The 20,397-nt window shown below is 53.4% G+C and overlaps 1 protein-coding gene across 1 annotated transcript; it reads left to right on the forward strand.

Annotated features, from left to right (window-relative positions):
- Positions 1–14,362: 14,362 nt before the first annotated feature.
- Positions 14,363–19,318, forward strand: LOC144677848 (uncharacterized). The gene is made up of 2 exons (XM_078537852.1): positions 14,363–14,647; positions 18,007–19,318. Exon 2 carries the CDS (start codon positions 18,125–18,127, stop codon positions 19,316–19,318), a length of 1,194 nt encoding a protein of 397 aa, XP_078393978.1. The 5' UTR covers positions 14,363–14,647; positions 18,007–18,124.
- The last annotated feature ends 1,079 nt before the right edge of the window (positions 19,319–20,397 follow it).

A 20,397-nucleotide genomic window follows, 5' to 3' on the forward strand; every position in this document is an offset into this window, starting at 1 on the left:
TTCCTTCGCCTCCGTCGCATCTGTTCTGATGACGCTACCTTCAAAAACAGCTCCTCTGACATGTCCTCCTTCTTCCTTAACCGAGGTTTTCCATCCACGGTCGTTGACAGGGCCCTCAACCGTGTCCGGCCCATATCCCGCGCATCCTCCCTCACGCCTTCTCCTCCTTCCCAGAAACATGATAGGGTCCCCCTTGTCCTCACTTATCACCCCACCAGCCTCCGCATTCAAAAGATCATCCTCCGCCATTTCCGCCAACTCCAGCATGATGCCACCACCAAACACATCTTCCCTTCACCCCCCTTCACGGCATTCCGTAGGGATCGTTCCCTCCGGGACACCCTGGTCCACTCCTCCATCACCCCCTACTCCTCAACCCCCACTTATGGCACCTCCCCATGCCCACGCAGAAGATGCAACACCTGCCCCTTCACTTCCTCTCTCCTCACCGTCCAAGGGCCCAAACACTCCTTTCAAGTGAAGCAGCATTTCACTTGCATTTCCCCTAACTTAGTCTACTGCATTCGTTGCTCCCAATGCGGTCTCCTCTACATTGGAGAGACCAAACGCAAACTGGGTGACCGTTTTGCGGAACACCTGCGGTCTGTCCGCAAGAAAGACCCAAACCTCCCTGTCGCTTGCCATTTTAACACTCCACCCTGTTCTCTTGCCAACATGTCTGTCCTTGGCTTGCTGCATTGTTCCAGTGAAGCCCAACGCAAACTGGAGGAACAGCACCTCATCTTCCTACTAGGCACTTTACAGCCCTCCGGGCTGAATATTGAATTCAACAACTTTAGATCTTAAACTCCCCCTCCCCCCATCCCCACCCCGTTTCTTCCCCCCCACCCCCCCAGCTTTTTTTTCAATAATTTATATAGATTCTTCTTTCCCCACCTATTTCCATTATTTTTAAATCTAAAACTAAAACCTTTCGTCTTTCCACCCCACCCCCACTAGAGCTGTACTTTGAATATCCTGTCTTCCATTCTTAATTAGCACTTTTCTCAGACAAAGACCACCACCTTCAACACCTCTTTGACCCTTTTGTCTGTGACATCTTTTGATTATCTGCTCATCTTCACAATCATCACACCACACCCTCAATGTGTCTCTTCCACCCCCCCCACCCACCTTAAACCAATTTATATTTCTCCCTTGTTGAAACTATGCTGCAGTTCTGCCGAAGGGCCATGAAGGCTTGAAACGTTAACTGATTTCTTCTCTGCCGATGCTGCCAGACTTGCTGAGTTTTTCCAGGTAATTCTGTTTTTGTTTACAGACTAACCTCAGCTGTCGGAAGAACCCACCTGGTTCGCTGAAGGCAATTCACGGGTGGAAATCTGCCGTCCTTACCCACTCTGGTCATCTTGTGCTCCGGACACAGAGCGATGAGGCCGACCTCCAGACCGCCTTGTCACACAGGGGAGCAGGACAGTCAGGTGCACAAAACAGCTTCAGCATAAAAAGTAAGCAGTGGGAGATCCTGCGTGACATGGACTGCAGTGGGTCATGGAGAGGACTGACCATCGACATGTCAAAGGCAGACAAACCAGTCACCTCGGCTCCTTTCCCTTTATAAACTGACTGGACTCCTCACTCTCTCTCTATAAACTGACTGGACTCCTCACCCTCTCTATAAACTGACTGGACTCCTCACTCTCTCTCTCTTTATAAACTGGAGTCCTCACTCTCTCTCTCTTTATAAACTGACTGGGCTCCACACGTTCTTCCTCTCTTTACAAATTAACTGGACTCACTGCTCTCTCTTTCTTTACAAATTGACAGGACACCTCACTGTCTCCCTATAAACTGACTGGGCTCCAAACTTTCTTCCTCTCTTTACAAATTAACTAGACTCCGCGCTCTCTCCCTCTCTTTACAAACTGACCGGACAACACTCTCTCTCTATAAACTGACTGGGCTCCACACTCTCTTCCTCTCTTTACAAACTGACTGGACTCTACTTTCTCTCTCTCTTTATACACTGACTGGACAACTCTCTCTCTGAACTGACTAGACTCCTCACTCTCTATCTTTATAAACTGACTGGACTCATTACTCTCTCCATCTTTATAAACTGACGAGGCTCCTCACTCTCTCTTTATAAACTGACTGAACACCTCACTCTCTCCATCTTCATAAACTGACTGGACTCCCCGCCCTCGCTCTCTTAAAAAATTAACAGGACTCCTCACTCTTTCTCTCTCTCCCTTTATAAACTGGCCGGACTCCTCACTCACTCTCTCTTTATAAACTGACTGGACTCCTCACCCTCTCTCTCTCTGTATAAACTGACTGCACTCCCCACCCTCTCTCTCTGTATAAACTGACTGGACTCCTCACCCTCTCTCTTTATAAACTGACTGGACTCCTCACCCTCTCTCTTTATAAACTGACTGGACTCTTCACTCTCTCTCTCTGTATAAACTGACTGGACTCCCCACCCTCTCTCTCTGTATAAACTGACTGGACTCCTCACTCTCTCTCTCTCTCTTTATAAACCGACTGGACTCCTCACCCTCTCTCTTTATAAACTGACAGGACTCCTCACTCTCTCTCTCTCTTTATAAACTGACTGGACTCCTCACTCTCTCTCTCTCTTTATAAACTGACTGGACTCCTCACTCTCTCTCTTTAGAAACTGACTGGACTCCTCACCCTCTCTCTTTAGAAACTGACTGGACTCCTCACTCTCTCTTTTTACAAATTTACTGGACTCCCCATTCTCTTTTCTCTCTTTCTTTATAAACTGACTGGGCTCCTCACCCTCTCTCTCTCTTTATAAACTGACTGGACTCCCCACCCTCTCTCTTTATAAACTGACTGGACTCCTCACCCTCTCTCTCTCTTTATAAACTGACTGGACTCCCCACCCTCTCTCTTTATAAACTGACTGGACTCCTCTCTTTCTCTCTCAATAAACTGACTGGACTCCTCACTCTCTCTCGCTCCATATAAACTTACTGGACTCCTCACTCTCTCCATCTCTTTATAAACTGTCTGGACTCCTCTCTCTCTCTCTCTTTATAAACTGACTGGACACCTCACTCTCTCTCTCCGTATAAACAGACTGCACTTCTAACTCTCTCTTCATAAACTGACTGGACTCCTCACTCTCTCTCTCTCTTTATAAACTGACTGGACTCCTCACTCTCTCTCTTTATAAACTGACTGGACACCTCACTATCCCTCTCTTTATAAACTGATTTGACTCCTCTCTCTCCGTATAAACTGACTGGACTCCTCCCTCTCTCTCTCTCTCTCTGTATAAACTGACTGGTCTCCTCACTCTCTCTCTCTCTCTGTATAAACTGACTGGACTCATTACTCTCTCCATCTTTATAAACTGACGAGGCTCCTCACTCTCTCTTTATAAACTGACTGAACACCTCACTCTCTCCATCTTCATAAACTGACTGGACTCCCCGCCCTCGCTCTCTTAAAAAATTAACAGGACTCCTCACTCTTTCTCTCTCTCCCTTTATAAACTGGCCGGACTCCTCACTCACTCTCTCTTTATAAACTGACTGGACTCCTCACCCTCTCTCTCTGTATAAACTGACTGGACACCTCACCCTCTCTCTTTATAAACTGACTGGACTCCTCACCCTCTCTCTTTATAAACTGACTGGACTCTTCACTCTCTCTCTCTGTATAAACTGACTGGACTCCCCACCCTCTCTCTCTGTATAAACTGACTGGACTCCTCACCCTCTCTCTTTATAAACTGACAGGACTCCTCACTCTCTTTCTCTTTATAAACTGACTGGACTCTTCACTCTCTCTCTCTGTATAAACTGACTGGACTCCCCACTCTCTCTCTCTTTATAAACTGACTGGACTCCCCACCCTCTCTCTCTGTATAAACTGACTGGACTCCTCACCCTCTCTCTCTGTATAAACTGACTGGACTCCCCACTCTCTCTCTCTTTATAAACTGACTGGACTCCCCACCCTCTCTCTCTGTATAAACTGACTGGACTCCTCACCCTCTCTCTTTATAAACTGACAGGACTCCTCACCCTCTCTCTTTATAAACTGACTGGACTCCTCACTCTCTCTCTCTCTCTTTATAAACTGACTGGACTCCTCACTCTCTCTCTCTCTCTTTATAAACTGACTGGACTCCTCACTCTCTCTCTTTATAAACTGTCTGGACTCCTCTCTCTCTCTCTCTCTCTTTATAAACTGACTGGACACCTCACTCTCTCTCTCCGTATAAACAGACTGCACTCCTAACTCTCTCTTCATAAACTGACTGGACTCCTCACTCTCTCTCTTTATAAACTGACTGGACACCTCACTATCCCTCTCTTTATAAACTGATTTGACTCCTCTCTCTCTGTATAAACTGACTGGTCTCCTCACTCTCTCTCTCTCTCTGTATAAACTGACTGGACTCCTCCCTCTCTCTCTGTATAAACTGACTGGTCTCCTCACTCTCTCTCTCTCTCTGTATAAACTGACTGGACTCCTCACTCTCTTTCTCTCTTTATAAACTGGCCGGACACCTCACTCTCTCTCTCTCTCTGTATAAACTGACTGGACTCCTCACTCTCTCTCTCTCTTTATAAACTGGCCGGACACCTCACTCACTCTCTCTCTCCGTATAAACAGACTGCACTCCTAACTCTCTCTTCATAAACTGACTAGACTCCTCACTCACTCTCTCTTTACAAACTGACTGGACTCCTCACCCTCTCTCTCTCTGTATAAACTGACTGGACTCCTCACTCTCTCTCTCTCTTTATAAACCGACTGGACTCCTCACTCTCTCGTTATAAACTGACTGGACTCCTCACCCTCTCTCTCTCTCATTATAAACTGACTGGACTCCTCACTCTCTCTCTCTTTATAAACTGACTGGATATTCACTCTCTCTCTTTATAAAGTGACTGGACTCCTCACTCTCTCTCCGTAAAAAGAGACTGCACTCCTAACTCTCTCTTTATAAACTGACTGGACTCCTCACTCTCTCTCTCTCTTTATTTATAAACTGACTGGACTCCTCACCCTCTCTCTCTCTTAAAAAAATGACTGGACTCCTCACTCTCTCTCTTTATAAACTGACTGGACTCCTCACTCTCTCTCTTTATAAACCGACTGGACTCCTCACCCTCTCTCTCTCTTAAAAAAATGACTGGACTCCTCACCCTTTCACTCTCTCTCTGTATAAACAGACTGGACTCCTCACTCTCTCTCTCTCTCTTTATAAACTGACTGGACTCCTCACTCTCTCTTTATAAACTGACTGGACTCCTCACTCTCTCTCTCTTTATAAACTGACTGGACTCCTCACTCTCTCACTCTCTCTTTATAACCTGACTGGACTCCTCACTCTCTCTCTCTTTATAAACTGACTGGACTCCTCACTCTCTCTCTCTTTATAAACTGACTGGACTCCTCACTCTCTCTCTCTCTTTATAAACTGACTGGACTCCTCACTCTCTCACTCTCTCTTTATAAACAGACTGGACTCCTCACTCTCTCTCTCTTTATAAACTGACTGGACTCCTCACTCTCTCACTCTCTCTTTATAAACTGACTGGACTCCTCACTCTCTCTCTCTTTATAAACTGACTGGACTCCTCACTCTCTCTCTCTCTCTCTTTATAAACTGACTGGACTCCTCACTCTCTCTCTCTTTATAAACTGACTGGACTCCTCACTCTCTCTCTCTCTTTATAAACTGACTGGACTCCTCACTCTCTCTCTCTCTCTCTTTATAAACTGACTGGACTCCTCACTCTCTCTCTCTCTCTCTTTATAAACTGACTGGACTCCTCACTCTCTCTTTATAAACTGACTAGACTCCTCACTCTCTCTCTGTATAAACTGACTGGACTCCTCACTCTCTCTCTCTTTATAAACTGACTGGACTCCTCACTCTCTCTCTGTATAAACTGACTGGACTCCTCACTCTCTCTCTCTTTTTACAAATTTACTGGACTCCCCACTCTCTCTTCATAAACTGACTGGACACCTCACTCTCTCTCTCCGTATAAACAGACTGCACTCCTAACTCTCTCTTCATAAACTGACTGGACTCCTCATCCTCTCTCTCTCTCTTTATAAACTGACTGGACTCTTCACTCTCTCTCTCTTTATAAACTGACTGGACTCCTCACTCTCACTCTCTTTATAAACTGACTATACTCCTCTCTCTCCGTATAAACAGACTGGACTCCTCACTCACTGTCTCTCGCTCCATATAAACTTACTGGACTTCTCACTGTCTTTATAAACTGACTGGAATCCTCACCCTCTCTCTATCTTTATAAACTGACTGGACTCCTCACTCTCCCTCTCTTTATAAACTGACTGGACTCCTCCCTCTCTCTCTTTAGATACCGACTGGACTCCTCAATCTCTCTCTATGTTTATAAACTGACTGGACTCCTCACTCTCTCTCTTTATAAACTGACTGGACACCTCACTCTCTCTCTCTTTATAAACTGACTGGACACCTCACTATCCCTCTCTTTATAAACTGATTTGACTCCTCTCTCTCTGTATAAACAGACTGGACTCCTCCCTCTCTCTCTTTATAAACTGACTGGACTCCTCACCCTCTCTCTCTCTGTATAAACTGACTGGACTCCTCACCCTCTCTCTCTCTGTATAAACTGACTGGACTCCTCACCCTCTCTCTCTCTTTATAAACAGACTGGACTCCTCACTCTCTCTCGCTCCATATAAACTTACTGGACTCCTCACTCTCTCTCTCTCTGTATAAACTGACTGGACTCCTCACTCTCTCTTCATAAACTGACTGGCGGATAAAATGAACAAATGTTTTGCTTCTGTCTTCACTATGTTGGATATAAAAAGCATTCCAGTAATAGCTATAAATCAGGAAGTTGAAGGGAGAGGGGAATTTGGGAAAATTATAATCACTCGGGAAGCGGTACTGAGCAAACTGATGGAGCTGCGGGCTGACAAGTCTCTAAATCCTGATGGACTTCATCCTTCGGTCTTAAAGGAGGTGGCTAATGAGATAGTAGATGCGCTGGTGTTAATTTTCCAAAATGCTCTAGATTCTAGCGAATTCCATCAGGTTGGAAAGTAACAAATATAACTTCTCTATTCAAGAAGGGATGGAGGCAGAAAACAGGAAATGCCTGTCGTGGGGAAGGTGTTAGAATTGATCATTAAGGAGGTTATAGCTGGGTACTTTGACAAACTAAAGATAATTGTTAAGAGTCAACATGGTTTTCTGAAAGGAATGTCCTGTTTACCCAATCTATTAGAGTTCTTTGACGGAGTAACATGCGCTGTGGATAAAGGGGAGCCAGTAGACGTGCTGTACTTTGATTTCCAGAAGATATCTGATAAGGTGTTACATCAAACGTTATTGTGGAAAATAAAAGCTCACGGGGTAGGGGGTAACATATTGGCATGGAAAGATGATTGACTGGCTGGCTGACAGAAAACAGAGAGCATGCATAAATGGGTTTTTTCCCTGAGTGGCAGGATGTGATGAGTGGAGTCCCGCAGGGGTCTGTGCTGGGGCCTCAACTTTTTACAATTTACACCAATGACTTAGATGAGGGGAGTGCATACATGGTAGCTACATTTGCAGGCGGCACAAAGATAGGTAGGAAAATATGTCGTGAAGAAGACATAAGGAGTTTGCGGACAGATATAGAAAGGTTGTGAGTGGGCAAAAATCTGGCAGATGGGAGTATAACATGGCGAATTGTGAAGTTGTTCACTTTGGCAGGAAGAATAAAACAGTCCGAGTACTATGTAAACGGAGAACGACTGCAGAATTTGGAGGTGCAGAGGGATCTAGGCGTTCTTGGGCATGAGTCACAAAACGTGCAGGTACAGCACGTAATCAGCAAAGCTAAGGGAATGCTCTCCTTTATCACGAGAGGAACTGAACATAACTGAAGTATGTCGTGCTTAATTTTATACAGGGCATTGGTGAGACCGCATCTCAAATAGGGTGTACGATTTTGGTCTTAATTAAGGAAGGATGTAAATGTGTTGGAAGCAGTTCAGAGGAGGTTGATTACATTAATACCTGGATTGAGCATGTTGTCTTATGAGGAAAGGTTGGACAGACTGGGCTTGTTTCCACTGGAGTTTAGAAGAGTGAGGGGTGACTTGATTAAAGTGAACAAGATCCTGAACGGCCTCGACGAGGTGGACGTGGAAAAGATGTTCCCTCTGGTGGGTGAGTCCAGAACTAGGGGGCTCTGGTTTAAAATAGCGGGGGGGGGGTCGCGCTTTTAGGACCGAGATGAGGAGAAATATTTTCCTCTCAGAGGATTGTGCGGCTTTGGAAATCTCTGCCCCCGAAGGCAGTGGAGTCGGGCAGGGGTGGGGTGGGGCGGGGCGCTCATTGAATATTTTTAAGGCAGAGGTCGATGGATTCCCTTGCCTAACAAGAATGTAAGGTTATCAGGGTGGGGGGGGGAGGAGGAGGAGAGATACAGATACAAACAGGTCAGCCACGATCTTACTGAATGGAGGAGCGGGCTCGAGGGGCCGAATGGCCTATTTCTGTTCAGATTTCGTGTGTTCGTATGTCTTATGAGGGGACATTGGGGAGACTGGGTCTGTATTCCCTAGAGTTTCAAAGAATGGGGGGGGGGGGGTGGACCTCAATGAACCTTACAAATTTTGTTTTACAGGGCGTGACATGGTAGATGTAGATCCTTCCCCTGGCTGGTAAGTCTAAAACTAGGGGGATATAACCTCAGGATAAGGGGCAGGCCAATTAGGACTGAGGTGAGGAGGAATTTCTTCACTCCGAGGGCAGTGAATCTTTGGGAATTCTCCACCCCAGAGGGGCTGTGGCGGCTCAATCACTGAATATGTAAAAATCGATAGATGGCGGAGGGAGGGAGGTCCAATTGAGGCTTTCAAGAGGACATTAGGTGATTAGGACATTTGAGCTGGTTATTTGAATAGAAACAATGTGCCGGGGTACGGGGGGTGGGGGGGGTGGCGGGGAGAAAAGGCACTAGGTCATGACGCTCATTCAGAGAGCCGGTGCAGGCACGATGGGCCGAATGGCCTCCTCCTGTGCCCTTTGGATTCTGTGGTCCTGATTCTGCGATAGATTTCTGGATACTAATGAAATCAAGGGGATAAGGAGATAGTGCAGCAAAGTGGCTTGGGGTAGGTGGATCAGCCATGATCAAGTTGAATGGTGCAGCAGGCTTGATGGGTCAAATGGCCTACTCCTGTTCCTCTGCATCCACAAGGGAAGAGACAGGAACTGAAACCCGACAGACCTCCACAAGTCTTTCCAGGTGGTAAGCAAAGTTGAGAAGGCTGTTTAAAGAAATTTTTCTTTACTCATTGCTGGGGTGTGACTGTCGCTGGCATGACCAGCATTTATTACCACTTGAGAAGGAGATGGTAAGCTGCCTTCTTGAGCCGCTGCAGTCCATGTGGTGTAGGTACACCCACCGTGCTGTTAGGGAGGGAGTTCCAGGATTTTGACCCAGCGACAGTGAAGGAACGGCTGATATATTTCCAAGTCAGGATGGTGAGTGAATTGGAGGGGAACTTCCAGGTGGTGTCTGCTGTCCTTGTCCTTCTAGACGGTAGTGGTCGTGGGTTTGGAAGGTGCTGTCTAAGGAGCCTTGATGAGTTGCTGCAGTGCATCTTATACATGGTACACACTGGCTGCTACTGTGCGTCGGTGGTGGAGGGAGTGAATGATTAAGCTGTTGGTTGGGGTGCCAATCCTGCTGGCTGCTTCATCCAGGATGGTGTCGACCTTCATTAACAACCCATCCACCATTGAACCTTGCACCAGGAGTGGGATTCCCTCCTGTCACCGTCCCTGTTCCCTCCCGGATTCCCTCCTGTAACCGTCCCCTCCCGTAATCGTCCCCTCCCGGATTCCCTCCCGTAACCGTCCCCTCCCGGATTCCCTCCCGTAACTGTCCCCTCCCGGATTCCCTCCCGTAACCGTCCCCTCCCGGATTCCCTCCCGTAACCGTCCCCTCCCGGATTCCCTCCCTTAACCATCCCCGTTCCCTCCGGGATTCCCTCCCGTAACCATCCCTATTCCCTCCAGGATTCCCTCCTGTAACCGTCACCGTTCCCTCCCGGATTCCCTCCTGTAACCGTCCCCGTTCGCTCCGGGTGCCGGAATCCCTCCTGCAAACCCAGGGGAAACGGTTGGAACGTCGGCAGGGTGGAGTGCTGGAGTGCCGCAGGCAATCGGTGCTGGATGAGCGGGGCCTCCGATGATTCGACGATAGGCAGGAGAGTGAACTGCCGAGAGGTCCTCACGCATCTGCAATCCCTCTGTGGACTCAAAGGGAGTGGACAAAGCTTTGGCAGAGGGAAAGATGTGAGGCTGTTGACTTTGGCAGGAAGAATAGTAAAGCAGCATTTAAATATGGGGGGGGGGTGGGGTGGGGGAGAAGATTGCGGAGCTCTGGAGGTACAGAGGGGGTGATCTGGGTGTTTTGGTACACGAATCACTGAAAGCCAGTCTGCAGGCGCAGTGAGCAATTAGGAAGGCAAAACGGCGTGTTGTCCTTTATCACCAGGGGGACAGAGTCTAAAAGTAAGGAATTAGAGTCATACTGGACTCAAAACATTAACTCTGCTTCTCTCTCCACAAGTGCTGCCAGAGCGGCTGAGTTTTTTTTCCCCAACACTTGCTGTTTTTATTTCAGATTTCCAGCATTGGCAGTATTTGGCTTTAATGAAAAAAGTACGTCAGTTTGGCTATAGCTGTTCAGGGTGTCGGTGGGAGCGAACCTGGAGTTCTGGTCCCCTTGCCAAAGCCGGGACATCGGAAGCAGCTCGGAGGAGGTTCACTCGGCCGTTTCCTGGGATGAAGGCGCTGCTTTCTCATGAGAGAAGGAAGAGCGGGTTGGGCCTGTACCCACTGGAGCTTGAGAAGTGACCTTATCAACTCATAGGAGATCCCGAGGGGCCTCGACAGGGTGGATGTGTGGAGGATGTTTCTCCTCTAGAATTAGGGGGGCACTGTTTAAAAATAAGGGGTCGCCCATTTAAAACAGAGATGGGTGAGTCTTTGGAAATCTCTTCCTCGAAACGCAGTGGAAATAGGGTCTTTGAATACTTTTAACTCTTTTAGAGTCAATCAAATACAGTAAATTAACAAAATCAGGGACAAAACAAACAAAGCCCCCTAAATTAGGGAACTGCTAAAAACCAAAGACAAAGTTTAAAGAAAACTTACACACATTAAATCAAAATGTGATGAAGGGGGTCGATAAAACACCCCAGTGCCCGTGGTGCCCACTGGGCATGGAAGGCCTCAACGGTGGCAGAGCTAGAGAGAGATTCTTGATCAACGAGGGGGTGGGCAGGATGCCGATTTGAGGTTACTATCAGATCAGCCAGATGGCGGAGCAGGCTCAAGGGGCCGAATGGCCTACTCCTGCTCCTTGTTTGTGTGCCTTCTTTATTCATGGGATGTAGGCGTCAATGGCTAGGCCAGCATTTATTGCCCCTCGTTCAGAGGGGCATTTAAGAGTCAACCACATTGCTGTGAGTCTGGAGTCACAAGTAGGCCAGACTGGGTAAGGTCACCTTCCCCAAAGGACATTAGTGAACCAGGTGTGTTTTTACAACAATTGACAATGGTTTCATGGACATCATTAGACTTTTAATTCCAGATTTTTATTGAAATCAAATTCCACCATCTGCCGTGGTGGGATTCGAATCCAGAGCATTCACAGAATCCCACAATCTCAGTGCGGAAAAGGTCCTTCGGCCCATTTAGTCTGCACCGACACGTGGGAAGCCAGATTACCTTGGGTTACTAGTCCAGCGACAATACCACTAAGCCATTGCCCCCAGCCCCCACCTTTCGTATGTCCATCCCAGGCTACTAAATGAGGTGGCCATAGAAATAGTGTCATCTTCCAAAATTCTGTAGATTCTGGAACAGTGCCAGCAGATCGAAGGCTGACAAATGTAACCCCACTATTTAAAAAAAGGAGGGGGGGAAAAAAAACAGGGAATTAAAGACCGGTTAGCCCAACCTCAGCGGTAGGGAAACTGCTAGAGTCTGTTTTAAAGGATGTGATAACACGACCATTAGATTAATGAGGGGGTGAAAGGTTATCGGGGGGTAGGCAGGAACGTGGAGTCAAGGTTACAATCAGATTGAATGGGGGGGAGAAGCAGGCTCGAGGGGCCGAGCGGCCGACTCCTGTCCCTAATTCATATGTTCGTATGTATGTCATACATATACATAGATAAAAAACATAAGGTCCCGAGGGAGGGGTTTGAGAAGGTGGATGTACCCTCTCGTGGGGAAATCCAGAACCAGGGGCAGAGCTCAAAATGAGGCGGCTCTGGTTTGAGACGAGGAGGGATTTCTTCTCTGACAAGGGTCGTTGGCATTAAGAGTGAGTGAGTGAAGGGGCTGGCAGGGGGGGCAATGGGCTGAGTGGAAGGGGCTGGGGAGGGGGGACAATGGGCCGAGTGGAAGGGGCTGGGGACGACGACAATGGGCCGAGTGGAAGGGGCTGGGGACGACGACAATGGGCCGAGTGGAAGGGGCTGGGGACGACGACAATGGGCCGAGTGGAAGGGGCTGGGGACGACGACAATGGGCCGAGTGGAAGGGGCTTGTGGGGGGGTACAATGGGCCGAGTGGGGGAAACAACGGGCCGAGTGGAAGGGGCTGGTGGACAATGGGCCATGTGGAAGTGGGGGGGGGGGAGACAATGGGCCGAGTGGAAGTGGGGGGGGGGGAGACAATGGGCCGAGTGGAAGGGGCTGACGGGGGAGGGGGGACAATGGGCCGAGTGGAAGGGGCTGGAGGGGGGAACAATGGGCCGAGTGGAAGGGGCTGGGGGGGAACAATGGGCCGAGTGGAAGCGGCTGGGGGATAACGGGCCGAGTGGCCGCCATTATGTGGTCGCGTCGCAATGGACCGCGCATGCGCACCTACAACCTCAAATCTTGCCCCTAAGATGGCGGCCGGTTGCCGTGGTAACCCCCAGGTCAGAGAGCGAGCGAGCGAGAGGTTTCGGAGACACCCGCAGTGCAGCTCCTGCGGACCGCATCCCGCTCGAAGGGCAAGAGCCGCTGATGGGATAATCATGAACCGCCCGCGCAACCTCTCCGGGCTCTCCTACCCGCTCTCCGACTGAAACCTTCCGTCCTCCATTTTGCGAGCGGCAGCCACAACTCTTCCACCCCGCACCCTCTGGAGTGAGCATGCGCGGTCTTCCCCGTACTGAGCATGCGCACTACCTTCCCATTTACGAGCATGCGCACTGCCTTCCCAAGTTCTGAGTATGCGTCGTCGCTTCTCCCGTTCACAGAAAGGACGAGGCCGCATTCCACCCGTTGCCGGGGAGGGGGCGACACCCCCTCTCCCAGCCGCCCGCACAACGTCAACCGCCGCTGCAAAGTGAGTCACCGGAAATTCCCCGCCTCCTCCTGCTGAACGGAAGGAGGGAAGGGGGTTGCGACGGCAACGGGGAAGAGATGGGGCGGTTTCAGTCGCGCGGGGCGCGCCGGGATACGGGCGCCGCCATCGGCCTCGCTCCCCTTCCCCCTCTCCTCCTCTCACCGGTCCTAAGTTCCGGTCTCCGCTGGTAGACGACGTGACGTTCGGGCCCGCCCCTTCCAACCGTGACGTGACGTACGTACGTCCGCGTCAATCCCCTCATAACCCCACTTCCCTTAAACTGCTGGTGATTGACGTGATGCGACGGCCAATGGGAAGGGAGCCCGAGGACACCCGGCGACTACTCGGCGGCCAATGGGAAAAGAGCACGAGCCCCCTCACTGGTCAGTGGGGCAGGGAGCCCGAGTCAGCTCGGCGATTGTCGGCGGCCAATGGGGAGGGAGCCCGAGTCAGCTCGGCGATTGTCGTCGGCGGCCAACGGAGAGGGGAGGCCGAGCTCGCTCGGCGGCCAATGGGGAGCGGAGCCCGAGTCAGCTCAGCGATTGTCAGCGGCCAATGGGGGGGGAGGGAGGGGAGGGAGGGGGGGGCCGAAGAGCTGGAGCCTCCTCGGCGGTCAATGGGGAGGGGAGCTGGAGCCTCGCTCCCTCCCTTCCTCGGCGATTATGGTCGGGAAACAATGAGAGGGGAGCCCGAGCCTTCTCGGCGGCCAATGGGAAGGGGGAACCGGAGCCCTCCTCGGCGGTTGTGGTCGGCGGCCAATGGGGAGGGGGAGCCCGAGCCCTGCGCCCGCTCGGCGGCCAATGGGGAAGGGGGTAGCCCCAGCCTGTTCGGCGGCCAATGGGGAGAGGGGGAGCCCGAGCCCGTTCGGCGGCCAATCGGGAGGAGAGGGGGTGCCCGAGCCTCCTCGGCGATTGTGGTCGGCGGCCAATGCCGGCGCGGGAAGGGGGCGGGATCTGGTGCAGCCAGCTCGCTGGTTGTGAGGCCAGTGTCTCTTTGTCTGGATCCCTGCAGGAGCTGATCCCACATCCAGGGCCCAGGCTGGGCCCAAGGCCTGGCCACAGGGCCTCGCTTTGCAACCTTCATCCCCCCTTTTTTTAAAAAAAAATTATTTTGGCGTTCTGCACCCAGTTTTATTTTATTGTATTTTATTTTATTTTTTTTGTTTTTGCATTGCAGTTTTTGCAAAAGGGAAGAACAAAAAAAAACAAACAGAGAAAGAGAGAGGTCGGGAGTTTTATTTGCAATCCCTGAAGGAATCTGCAGCTTGTGGTTGGTTTGTGTCAGGGTCTTTTTTTTTAACCTCCCCCCCCACCTTTCTTTGGGATTTAAGGCGGTGAATGTTTGACGGGGTGTGAGTAGGGGAGGGGTCTTAAAGGTGCAGGATTTTCAAAAAGGGACAGGCTCTTTGCATTTGACTGCCCACAAGAGACCTGACCTGCCACCAGTCTCCTGTGTCTTGGTGCATCTGCATGTCACTTAAAGGTGCAGCCCCATTTCCCTGGTTGTGTCCCCCCACCCCCCTTTATGTGGGCAGATATTTAAAGGGACAGTGAAGTTTCTTTATGTGCATGTCTCTGCCTTACGAGGAGGAGGAGGCGGTGGGTGGGTGGATGGGGGGGTGCGGATTGAGGAAAGTGGGCCACTATTCTCGAAGAATGAGTAGAATGAATAGTTTCGAAGAATGAGAGGCGACCTGGCTTGAATTTTGCAAATTTCCCACGGGGCAGACGTAGGCAGAACGATTTCCCCCCAACCCCTACCCCCCACCCCCACTCACCCTCCACCTTTGGCCGGGGCGTCTAAAAACAGGGGAACGCAGCCTCAGGGCGAGAGGGGCCGGCTCTTCAGGACTGGAGGGGAGGAGGCATTTCTTCGCTCGGAGGGCGAAAGGAGGCCTCTGGGAACCACCCCCTCCCCCTCCGCCCCAGAGGGGCTGCGGAGACTCAGCCGCCGACTGTGCTCAAGTCAAGAGAAGATGGATGGATTTCTGGGTGCTGATGACACCAAGAGAGGGGGTGGGGGGGAAATGGCACAAGAGGGAGACGATCAGCCGTGAACAGCGGAGCAGGCTGAATGGCCTACTCCTATGCGCCCACACAAGAAGCAATGAAATCCTGGAAGTTTCTTCCTCTTTCCCCACCCCAGCCACAACCCACTTTCCGAAACGAATAAGGCCGCGGGTGTTCAGGGGCAGTTGGCATTCCCGGGATGGGAATTTTCCATCGGGTCAGGAAGACGGAGGCGGATACGGTAAACGGGCATCGAGTCCGCTAGGATCTGACTGAAGGCCCGAGGGAGGCTGACTGGCCTACTTCCGCTCCCTCCTCGTTTTGTCTCTGACCTGAATCTCGGTGATCTGAGAGTCATTGTGGAGCTGTGGGGGAGGGGGTGGGCTTTCCCTCTCTGCATTTATAGACCTTGGGGCTAACGTTTAAAAGGGTTTTCTCCGCAACGTGTTTGGCCGCTGGGAGGGCGTCTCCTCACATGAGAGAGACTCGAACCGAGCGGGCACGTTTTTCAGATAAGGTGTGGGGTGGGGGGGGGTCTCCCGTTTAAAACGACAAGGAGGAGGGGGGAGTTTCTTCTCTCGGAGGCTCGCGAATCTTTGGAGCTCTGTCCCTCGGAGGGCAGCAGGGGTATACGGGCGGAGATGTTCGAGGCTGAATTCGGTAGATTCTCGAACGCTGAGGGGGGGTGAGAGGTTATCGGTGGGGGAGGGGCGAGGCACGGTCGGCGAAAAGTGGAGTTGAGGCCACCATCCTGTTGAAGGGCGGAGCAGGCTCAAGGGGCCGAATGGCCCACTCCTGCCCCTCATTCTTGCGTTTGTAATGTTCGTAATGAACCCCATTGCTGCCGTGGTCTCCAGGGCTCCGATCGGGCTCCTAAGAGCAGTCAGGCCCTTTCTGTGCTCAGCGAACCCCGGTTCCCCTCATTATGAAGTGTCTGCAGTGGGAGAAGCAGTGTGGGGGAGCGCTGGGGCACTGGGTCTATTTTTTGATTCGTTCATGGGATGTGGGCGCCGCTGGCTGGGCCAGCGTTCATTGCCCTCGTCCAGAGGGGCTATTTAAGAATCAACCGCCGCGTGTGGGGCCAGACCGGGTGAGGACAGCAGATTTTCTTCCCTAAAGGGACATTAGTGAACCAGGTGGGGTTTTTTTTTAAACAATGACCGACAATGGTTCATCAGACTTTTAATTCCAGCATTTTTTAAATTAAATTTAAACTCCACCATCTGCCGTGGTGGGATTCGAACCCGGGTCCCCAGAGAATTACCCTGGATCTCTGAATTACTAGCCCAGCGACAATACCGCTACGCTATTGCCTCCTCCCCCCCGAGTCTTGTGCCAGCTGCCGCACCATTGAATAAGATCGTGGCTGATCGCCGACCGCGGTTCCACTTTCTCTCCCCCCCCCCCCCCCCCCCCACCCCCCTGTCACCGTGTCTCTCAACTCTTGACGGAGGCGGGTTCGCTCGAAGCGTTCGCAGGGGGATCCGCTGTGTCACTGGAAAGGGGATGGTGCGCAGGGTTAGGGGGGGAGCGGAGGCGCTCGGGGGGTGGCGAGACGGCAGCGGGCCCGTTGCTCATTTGGGAGAGCTGGGCGCGGGCGCCAAGGGGCTGAGCGACCTCCTCCTGCTGACCTGCGCCGTAACCGCTCTGGGAGTCCTGGGCGGCCGTGGGAAAGGCCTGTAGGCCTCTGCTTTCCAAACTACCCAGTGGCCAGGGTGGTGGGCGGGCAGAGGGGGGCAGCATTCGCCTCCCTCGGGGCCGGAGAGCGCTGGCCATTCGCAATCCTTGTGAGTGAAGACATTTCTCCTCGTGTCAGTCGGGAAATCTGAGCCTGTCACATCTTTCCTCCCCCTCCTCCCATAACCCTGCCTCGTTCTAGAACCTCCCCTCCCTCTCATTCTAGAACCTCCCCTCCCTTACACCTCGTTCTAGAACCGTCCCCACATTCTAGAACCTCCACCTCGTTCCAGAACCGCCCCCCTCCAGCCAGGGGAAACACTTTTATTCGCACCTACTCTGGGGAAGCCCCTTCCTCGTTTTGTACCCTTCAGCCTGGGGCCACCTCTCAATCCTTCCGAGTCCTGCTGAACGCCCGGCCCTGCGAACCGTGGCCTGGAGGCGAAGGCCGCCCCCTCCCTCGGCTCAGGAGGCCCGGGACTGGGCCCAGCCCTCCGGGTTGCAGGGACCACCCTAACCCCCACCCCGCCCGGAGCAGCGAAGGGGAGGGGACGGGGTGTGAGGGGGGTGGGAGCGTGAGGATCAGAGGGGGGAGGGGGTGTGAGGATCAGAGAGGGGAGGGAGCGTGAGGATTGGAGGGGGTGGGGGATGGGGTGTGAGGACAGGTGGGGAGGGAGCACGTGGGACGGGGACTTCCAGCCTATGGCAGACCGAGAGCTGGAGAAATGACCTGTCGAAATTAGAATTGTCCATTGTGAGTCCCTATCCTGGGCCGACGGCAATGACCTTTGTCCCCTCCTCTTAACCGGGGGTGGGGGAGTATTTTACACTCAGCCCCACGGCTCAAACTGACAGGAATTATCGCGCCTGCTGAATTTCTACCCCGGACTGACAAGTGCCGGCTTGTATTGATTCTCTCTCTCTCGTGAACTCCTTCCACAGGGGGATAAGAAGGGAGAGGAGCCGCGGGCCTGCGAACCTGAACTGAGCGTCGCACCAACGCCTGGCAAGAGTCAACCCGATCCCGTCGGCGGCTGAGTGATTGTCGGCCTCCTCGAGCATGGAAGGAGCCAACGGCAAGCCGGAGAAGGAGAGGGCCCACCCGGGTACCGGGAGCGGCCGAGGACTGAGCCATCCGGCGAGGGAGGCGGGCGGCCGCGGCGCGGAGCGGCCCTACAAGTGCGGGGACTGCGGGAAGGGCTACAACACCCAGTCCGAGCTGGAGACGCACCGGCGCAGCCACACCGGCGAGCGGCCCTTCTCCTGCCCCGTCTGTGAGAAGGGCTTCACCCGCTCATCCGACCTGAGGGTGCACCAGCGGGTCCACACCGGCGAGCGGCCCTTCTCCTGCCCCGTCTGCGAGAAGAGCTTCACCCGCTCGTCCCACCTCCTCACCCACCAGCGGGTCCACACGGGCGAGCGGCCCTACAGCTGCTCGGTCTGCGGCAAGGGCTTCACCCAGCTCTCCAACCGGCTGCGGCACCAGCGGCTGCACACGGGCGAGCGGCCCTTCACCTGCCCCGTCTGCCGCAAGGGCTTCACCGACTCCTCCACCCTGCTGCGGCACCAGCGGCTGCACACCGAGGAGCGGCCCTTCACCTGCTCGGTCTGCGGCAAGGGCTTCACCCGCTCGCCTCACCTCCTCACCCACCAGCGGGTCCACACGGGCGAGCGGCCCTTCTCCTGCTCGGTCTGCGGCCGCCGCTTCACCCAGTCCTCCCACCTGCTGACCCACCAGCACAGCCACACCGGCGAGCGGCCCTTCCGCTGTTCTGTCTGCGGCCGCGGCTTCACCCAGCTCTCCCTCCTCCTGGCCCACCAGCACCTGCACGCCGAGAACAATCCCGTCAAGTACCCGGATGGCGAGGCGGGCGGCGGGGGGGAGGGAGGGGAGCGGGAGGGAGGGGACGGGGAGGAGGAAGAGGGCGGTGGCGGCGAGACCCCGGCCGAGGGCGAGGTCGCCCCAGCCCCGCTGCTGCACCCCAGGCCGGCCCAGCCCGGCGAGCGGCCCTTCAAGTGCTCGGTCTGCGCCAAGGCCTTCACCTGCCTCTCCCACCTGCTGCGGCACCTGCGGGTGCACAGCGGCGAGCGCCCCTTCCAGTGCTCAGTCTGCGAGAAGGGCTTCACCCAGTCGTCCAGCCTGCTGACCCACCAGCGCATCCACACGGGCGAGCGGCCCTTCTCCTGCTCCCAGTGCGGCAAGGGCTTCTCCCGCTCCTCCCACCTCCTGAGGCACCAGCGCATCCATGTTTGACCCGAGCGGGGGGTGGGGGGGTGGGGGGGGGAGGTGGGTGGAAACGCATCGACCCGTCGGGAAGATCAGCCCGTTTCAGGAGGGGTGGGGGTGGGACGTGGGTGGGTGGGAGGGAGGGAGGGGGTGCAGCTGCTGTTGTCTGTGCTGATGCCCACCCGCAGCCGGCCCGGAGGTTCTGCCAACTCTGTATCAACGTCCGAATAAATTGCCCTCTGACCTTTCCTCCTCTTAACGTTGTGCTTGACCCTAAAGCTTTCATCGGAACCTGGTTCAGTCGGTGGGGGTGGTGGGTGGGTTGGGGGGGCTGGAGGGGGGTTGGCAGGGTTGGGGAGAGGGGGCCGGGTTGGGGCATGCCAAGCCCCCTTTCTCCCCCGCCACCCACTTGCCGCGCCCGCCACAATTCCCGGCAGTTTGGCGTCTCCGATTGGAGACTCCCGGCTGCGCGGGACGGCAGTGCAGAGGATGGGGTTGGGGTATGGTTGGGGGCGGGGTGGGGGGGGGGTGGATGGGGTGCGTGGCGGGTGGGAAGGGCTGGGGGTGGGTGGGTTTATCTGTAGTCTAGTCAAAGCTGGTGGATGGATCATTGCATTCCATTGAATAAGCTATTTTCGAGCTCCCTGTGTCAGTCTGTGTGTGTGTGCGTGTGTGTGTGCGTGCACGTGTGTGTGTACGTGCACGTGCGTGTGTGTGTGCGTGCGTGCACGTGCGTGTGTGTATGTGTGCGTGCGTGCACGTGTGTGTGCGCGTGCACGTGCGTATGTGTGCACGTGCGTGCACGTGTGTGTGTGTGTGTGTGTGTGTGCGCGCGTGTGTGCAGTTTACCACATTACAATGGGCTCCCTCTCTCGAGCACAAGGAGGTGGTGGGGGAGGGGGTCAGCTGGGTGTCGTGCCGAGGTGGGAGCAGCTCAGTGTTACGTGCTCCTGTCTAGCTTCAGATCCATTCGGAATCGCCAAATCAAGCTGAAGTGCCACTGCCCCCAGGGCCGGCAACCACAGCGAGACATTGGTGACCTTTCCACTGGTAAATGCGGAGCCCATCTCTGAACCTCGGTGAAGGCTTGGCCGGAACAGACAGTG

The sequence above is a fragment of the Cetorhinus maximus genome, unplaced genomic scaffold, assembly GCF_964194155.1.
Source record: "Cetorhinus maximus unplaced genomic scaffold, sCetMax3.hap1.1 HAP1_SCAFFOLD_3170, whole genome shotgun sequence".
Lineage (NCBI taxonomy): Eukaryota > Metazoa > Chordata > Chondrichthyes > Lamniformes > Cetorhinidae > Cetorhinus > Cetorhinus maximus.

What these genes read in the sequence shown, in the direction of transcription:
- LOC144677848 (XM_078537852.1), top strand. Translation starts at nt 18,125, where the DNA reads ATGGAAGGAGCCAACGGCAAGCCGGAGAAGGAGAGGGCCCACCCGGGT.